Raw genomic sequence first — 7,085 nt, 5'->3', positions numbered from 1 at the left:
CGAGAGTGGGGCGGGGGAGGGGGACCAAGTTTGAAATAGGAAAGCCGGAGAGACCTGGAGGGCTGGAGAAACAGGCTCTCAAAAAGCCCGGAGCCAGACAGAGACTCGAGCGACAGGAGAACACAGACCGTTGAAAGGAGCATAGGGGCTGGACATACAGAGTTTCTGAGTGAGGGACCGGAGGCACGGGGCGGACCTGGGTTTTGTGGAGCATTTTAAGAAAAAGCATAGGTATGACCTCGGTGACCGAATTCCTAGGGCCCTGTGGCTGGAGCTCTCTTAGCCTCACGCTAAATCCACCTCCAGGGCCTGCCTGCAGACAGACTGGAGATAGAGATGCTAAGAGGCTTGGATGAAGAGACGGAGGGGGATGGTGGGACCAACACTTTCAGCCCCTTAGGGACTCAGGGGGTTCAAGGCCTGGGTATGCAGAAATAGAAATCCACAAAGTGGATGGTTCCCCCACTGGGAGATACCCCCAAACATAAAGACAGCAGCTGAGTGAGCCAGATCCAGGGGTGCTGAGAGGGTGAGTTGGGGACAGACTGAGAGTTAATGTAGGTGGAGAGACCTAAGTGCGCTGTCAGCTCCAAGATAGACCCTGACATACCCAGACCTGGAACATTGTGTGGCAAGGTCAGGGGGAACAGACTTTCAGCCAGCCAATCCCCCAAGAGACAGAGGATCCCAGATGGTGAGACAGATCAAGAAGGAGCCCCATGCACGCACTGGCCCAACACAGCCTCAGCTTATTTTTAAACTCAAATCTTGGATGGCTGCTTCAGCCCTGGGGACCCAGGGTGAATGAACTGTTCCTCTCCTGTCCCTAGAGCAGCTGCTGGATCCTGCTCCCCACCCCCTTTCCCCTAAACTCCTTTGACTTCCAGGCCCCTTGGGGGAGGGAGGAGGAGAGCAGAATTTGGGGTTGGGTTGGTGCCCAGTAGCAGGAATAGGGTGGGGGCACTTTGATTTCTCCCCTCGTGTCTCCTGTCAACTCCGGGGAGTTGGAGGAAGGGTCTGTTCTGATCCTGACTCACAGCTGTGAGGCCTGGCCAGGGCCCTCCTGGACCGTGGGGGTAGGGAACAAAAGGATTGAGCAGTTGGCATGGGTATTGGAAAGGCTTCTGGGTGTCTTCCAATCACAGGGCTGGCAGCTAGGAAGGAGAACCAGGCTCTGGTATATCTCCTGTCCCCCTGCCCTTAAAAGCTGACCATCCCCTCTTCTACCACCATAGAAGCATTTCTAGGGAGAAGGCAGAAAGAAAGGGCTCCAGGCTAGGAGGCGAGAAACCTGGCTGTGATACCTGAGAGACTTTGGGCATGCCCCTGCCTGTTCTTGGCCTCCTTGTGCTCTGCTGTGAAGTGGGGACAACAGTCTGTCCTGTCTGCCTTTGCCAGATCTGATGATGTGGTGGGCATGTACTTTATGAGGGGTAGAGCCGCAGATAGATGTGTGTACCTGTGTACCTGTATGGGCAATCTCCAAGTTATGGTCGCTGGAATCAGACTGTTAGAACCGTTGCTGGTCCCAGTAGTCCCCTCAGCAAGATCCATGGGCCTGGGATCTCTTGTCCTCTCTCTGAGCCCACCAGATTGTTCAGGTCACATCCCAGGCCAGCTCCCTGCCCAGGCCTGCCTGAGACCTACAGTCTGACTTCAGTATGAATGAGGGGCTCACAGTAAAAATACAGATAGCTTCCATTTACTAAGTAGTTATTACCTGCAGGTACTTTTCAAGGATCATCCAATTTAAACCTGAAACAAAGCTAGGAGATATAGAAATAATATTATCTCAATTACATGGCTACACTGTCTCAGGACACTTAAGTCATTTGCCCAAAGTCGCAGAATCCAAACCTAGTTTATATTTTATTGCTTGAACCTCTAAACAAGGCACACAGTTCTGAGATCCAGGTGACTCCCTGAGATCGTGTGTGTGTGTGTGTGTGTGTGTGTGCAGTTAAGGTGTACGGATGTGTATGTTGGTGGGGGAAGGTGCCGACAGCAACTAGACAGATCCAACAATCTCCCCTGAACCTTGGCCCCTACCACCCAGGAACAAATAGAAGAAGGCTGGCTCTCTACTCATCCCTTCAGTTTCCCAGCCTTGCCAAGGAAAGGGGGAGGGAGTGGGGAGAGAGAGGGATGGGCAGAAACAGGTGGACCTTGATGGTGCCCTTCACTCTGTCCCCACTAGAGCCCAGCTGGATTGGGGGATGCTGGGAAAGAAACACAAGCCACACCCATACCCTATTTGGGGTGTCTGTTTCAGAGTGGTGGGTGGCTTCCAAGGGGCAGGCCTGGGACTAGCCTGGCCCCGGAGAGGTGGCTGCTGCAGCTACCTAGGCCAGGAAGGAAGGAAAGGACCCAGGCACTCCCAGGTGGACACATGTCCACACTCCACCTGCATGGCCCCCTGCTGCTCAGTGGCTGACAGCCCAGGCAATCCTCAGATGCTGGGGCAGAGGAACCTGGGACCTGAGGGGCTGAGGGGATTGAGGAGGAGGAGTACCCTCTATCCCACAGCGTAGCCCCTACCCTAGGAGTCCCCACCCTAAAGACCCCTGCTCTGTTGGCCTCATACCCTGCCTGGGATGTGAACTGAGTGCTCTCCCGTTGAACAGAAGGGAATCTGAACTCACAAGCCCTAGAAGTCAGTGCTCGCTTCGGCAGCACATATATACAAGCCCCAGGAGTCAGGCCTTCCAGGGTTGGCGTGTCTGCTGCTGCCTGACTTCTGAACTTAAGTCAGAGCTATGCTGTTGGTGAGAATCTCCCTCTGGGGGTGGCTGAAAAGAGGAGGGCTTTTCCTTCAACTTGAGCCAAGGCAGGCTGTGCCAGTCCATGGAGCCTGCTGGGGAGGGGCAGGAGATTGGTGGATTCTTTTGTGTGTCCCTTTAACTTCTCCAGGATGATCCTCTGTAACTATGAGCACATCTCCTTCCTCTGGGTTCTGGTGGTTCCTCTCTACAGGCTCGTTATCCCAAACCAGAGAGAGCAGGCTTCATGGTGGAGGAGGCCAGGGCTGGGGAGCTCTGACTTGGGGGCTGGAGACAATTGGGCAGTAGAAGGGACTGGGAACCCCACTTCCCGCCCCCATGCTCCCGTTCCAGAGGCAGCTGTGTGTATGACCTCATCCCGCAAACATGCTTTGTTCCTGAGAAAATGGAAAGTGTCTGAGGTTTGGTGGGGGCTGGGTGTCCACCCCAACAGCTCTCAGGGCTCCCCATGTCTTACTTCCCACCCAAGAGGGGGCCTGACTGGGGAGAAAAGGTCCCCAGTGGCTCCTGCTCTCTCACCCTTCACTCCCCTCAACATCAAACTCTAAAAACTCAGAAAAGGTGGGGAGAGGCTGCTTCTCCAAGGCAGGGGATGGGGCTCATGGTGGGGTGTGTGGGCAAAGATCCTGGGGCTCTATAGACACTGCAGGGAGGGGGTGCCTGCAGGAGGTGGCCAGGGACACACTGCTCTCTCAGTCTGTCTCCAGTTCTCTGTCTCCGAAGGCATCACATTTTCCCTTTTCTGCCTGTTGCTGGCAAAACCTGACATCTGGCCCTCTCTGCTGCCACAGCTGCTGCAGATGTTGCAGCCAAGGCTGTCCAGGATGGTGTGACCAGAGACGACAGCAGGAGTGAAGGGGGGTGAGGGCAGAGGGTCCAGCTAGGGGAAGCCTGACAGTGTCCAGCTTGCGGATTTCCTTCCACTGAAACCTAGGCTGAGCCTCTCCAGTTTTTGTTGCTTGGCTGATTCTCCTGGGAGGAGAAACCGATCTCACACCCAGCCTCCACTAGTCGTCTGTCCAGTGTCCCTCTAGCATTCCACTGTTTCTGGATCAGAAGCGGGGCCTGAACAGCCCATTCTCTAAGCTCCCCAGTTTCAGCACTGTAGGTAAAGGATCCTTTATTTCTATTCCTAGGGTCCCTTCCTGGGAGTCAGAAGGTGAGAGAGCCGTCTATGTGAGGTAGAGGGAGTGGCTCCCTGCTCCCACTCCTGCCCTGGAGGCACTAAGGACACTGGAGCAGGAAGTGGGAGGCTGGGGCAGGAAGTGAGTCACTGACCCAGGAAAAGCCCCTTCCCCCCAGATCTGCTAGGGCCTAAATAAGAAAACAACGTCTGCTTCCTGATTTTTTCCTGACCCCCTTCCTACCCTTACAGACAGATGCAGAAATAAATACACAAGACGCCTGGATTGCCTGAAGCACCCCTTCCCCATCCCCACCTGCTCTGATCTGGTATTTCCTATGCCTAGTCTCTGGCTCTTTTTTGAATACAAAGATCTCTTGCCAAGGGCTAGGCTGGGCCCCCTCTGGGTGACCCTTACCCCACCTCATGTTCCTAAACAGGGCTCCTTCTCGTTGCCACCATGAGTGAGGCATTTGACTGTTCAAAATGCAGTGAGTCCCTGTATGGCCGCAAGTACATCCAGACAGACAGTGGCCCCTACTGTGTGCCCTGCTATGACAACACCTTCGCTAACACCTGTGCTGAGTGCCAGCAGCTTATTGGGCACGACTCGAGGGTAAGGACCAGTCCAGGCAGGGCTGGGAGTGGTTGGAGGCTGGTGGGAGGGGGCAAAGGCCTGGGTGCCAGTACTCTGTGCCCGCCTATAGGAGCTCTTCTATGAGGATCGCCACTTCCACGAGGGCTGCTTCCGCTGCTGCCGCTGCCAGCGCTCCCTAGCCGATGAACCCTTCACCTGCCAGGACAATGAGCTGCTCTGCAATGACTGCTACTGCAGTGCCTTCTCTTCACAGTGCTCTGCCTGTGGGGAAACCGTCATGCCCGGTATGTCCCTGGGGCTTCATCCTTTGGAGACTGGCATGCCCAGAATCTGTGTAGGGCCTTTGCAGGTACCTGTCTGATACATATATGGGAGACCCGCACACATAGCATGCTCTTGGAAATTTAGAGTGTGGGGATCTGTTCGTACCTTTATGCTCTTGGGAGCTTGCTGTACATAGGGATTGGCGTGCCCAGATCTACAAATGAAAGCTTGGCACGTACAGAAACTGACAAGCCTGGTACATTTTTAAAGGCTTAACATGTACTGGATCAGTCAGCCTGGTACAGTACGTACTTGGGGACTTACCCTGTACGGGCTGACGTCCTGTATACATACCTGGGAGACTAGCATGTATAATGACCTGCATGTTAGGTACATGTAGGAGCTGAGGGTGTGCTGAGACTGTTGTGCTTGGTGCACTAGCGCTTGGTATGTGCAGAGATCAAACAGAGGGATTAGAGTTGGTGACGACCTGCATGCCTAAAAGACATGGGGACTTAGCACGTGTGAAGAACATCATGCCTAGAACATGTGAGAGCTTAGCATGCACTGAACCTATCGTGCTTAGGGCATTAGAACTTTATGTAGGCAAGACTTGCTTGTCTGATATATGTGAGATCGTGTTAAACAGTCATTTCTGATTATAAGGGCTTAGCGTGTACTGAGATGACATACCTATTATGTGGAGACTTGACTTGTGTTAAGATAGTCCTATCTGATACATAAGGAGACAGCATATGCCAAATCCCTCTTGTCTAGTTTTGGGGTCCTTGCACGTGTGGAGCCATCCTGTCCAGTGTTTGGGGAGAGGTTAGCATGTGCAGTGTACACGGTGGGGGTCTTGCTGCATGTGCATGGACATCATCCTGCTCAAGCTATGGGAGCAGTGGAGACCGTGTTGGGGTGGGTAGCGGAGCAGCCTTCGGGTGCGTGGGACACAGCTTCTGAGTGGGTCTCCTGTTCCCCACAGGGTCCCGGAAACTAGAATATGGAGGCCAGACATGGCATGAGCAATGCTTCCTGTGCAGTGGCTGTGAGCAGCCGCTGGGCTCCCGCTCCTTTGTGCCCGACAAAGATGCTCACTACTGCGTGCCCTGCTATGAGAACAAGTTTGCTCCTCGCTGTGCCCGCTGCAGCAAGGTGGGGGCCAGGTCAGCGGGGTTAGGGTAAGGCTTGCTGTGGGGTGGGAATCCCCACTCCTCCTGCTGATGGTGCTGCCCTTACAGACGCTGACCCAGGGTGGAGTGACGTACCGTGATCAGCCCTGGCATCGAGAATGCTTGGTCTGCACTGGGTGCCAGACACCCCTGGCAGGACAGCAATTCACCTCTCGGGATGATGATCCCTATTGTGTGGCCTGTTTTGGAGAACTCTTTGCACCTAAGTGCAGCAGCTGCAAGTGCCCCATCACAGGTGGGACAGGTGGGTAGTGTGCAGACCAGAGCATGGATGTGGTATTGGGTGAGGGGCAGGACTACCCCTAGATCTACGGAGCTAACCTCCAGCCTCCCTCTAGGACTTGGTGGAGGCAAGTACGTGTCCTTTGAAGACCGGCACTGGCACCACAGCTGCTTCTCCTGTGCACGCTGCTCCACCTCCCTGGTGGGCCAAGGCTTTGTGCCGGATGGAGACCAAGTGTTATGCCAGGGCTGCAGCCAGGCAACGCCCTGAGTCGGGGCTCCTGGCCTGGGCATTCTTAATCCAGGACTCCAGGACTATGGCTCCTTTTCTGAACCACCTCTGTAACACAGCCCCTCCCCAGAATGGGGCTCTCCTAGGCTCCAGGATTCAGACTCCTTACTCCAACATACCCCAACTGGTACTCCCTCACTCAAGGCCCTAAACCTGGGCTCTTAAAAAAGCATCCATGATTCAGGCCCCCACTCCAAGTCTGGACTGTAAAACATAGCCCGCATCCCTGCAGTGTGGATTCCTATGCCAAGCCTCCTTTTCCAGTCAGGATCTAGACCCCAGCCCTCCAAACTTGGACTCTGGGACCTAGGCTCTCCTAAATCTAGATCTCTCTGCATAGATTATTTTAGGTCTCCTATGGGTGCCTGAGAAGTCCTCAAACATAGTACTCAGGCTTGGCTCCACCCCTAGCCTCAGGGCTGGGGCTATTTGAGCAGCAGATCAGAGTCTCACTGGTGAAAGGGTCCTGAGGTACAGTATGCTGCCTAGTTCTAGGTCATCAAGCATCTTCTCATCGTATTTCAGCGGCATTTCGCTCAGAAATGTGCAGAGGGGGCGTGGCTCACTCCCCCCTTCCAGATTCTGCAATAAAGCAGTATAAGGAAGCACA

General features: G+C 54.4%; 1 protein-coding gene across 6 annotated transcripts in view; it reads left to right on the top strand.

Moving 5' to 3' along the window:
* Fhl3 (four and a half LIM domains 3) overlaps positions 1-7,080 on the top strand; it is a 7,913-nt gene extending 833 nt beyond the window's left edge. Inside the window, exons 1-6 of one of the 6 annotated variants that reach the window (XM_010625842.3) lie at positions 23-231; positions 4,344-4,519; positions 4,611-4,785; positions 5,754-5,923; positions 6,010-6,205; positions 6,300-7,080. In XM_010625842.3, coding sequence (XP_010624144.1) covers positions 4,364-4,519; positions 4,611-4,785; positions 5,754-5,923; positions 6,010-6,205; positions 6,300-6,454 — 852 coding nt within the window. In that variant the 5' untranslated portion in view covers positions 23-231; positions 4,344-4,363 and the 3' untranslated portion in view covers positions 6,455-7,080. The other 5 variants (XM_033767759.1, XM_010625848.2, XM_033767758.1 and 2 more) reach the window with 5 other exon arrangements.
* The last annotated feature ends 5 nt before the right edge of the window (positions 7,081-7,085 follow it).

The sequence above is a fragment of the Fukomys damarensis genome, unplaced genomic scaffold (genome assembly GCF_012274545.1).
Source record: "Fukomys damarensis isolate Sample0158 unplaced genomic scaffold, DMR_v1.0_HiC HiC_scaffold_23, whole genome shotgun sequence".
Taxonomy (NCBI): domain Eukaryota; kingdom Metazoa; phylum Chordata; class Mammalia; order Rodentia; family Bathyergidae; genus Fukomys; species Fukomys damarensis.
The sequence above is the reverse complement of the archived record's forward strand: the minus strand, read 5'-3'. Positions and strand labels throughout refer to the sequence as shown.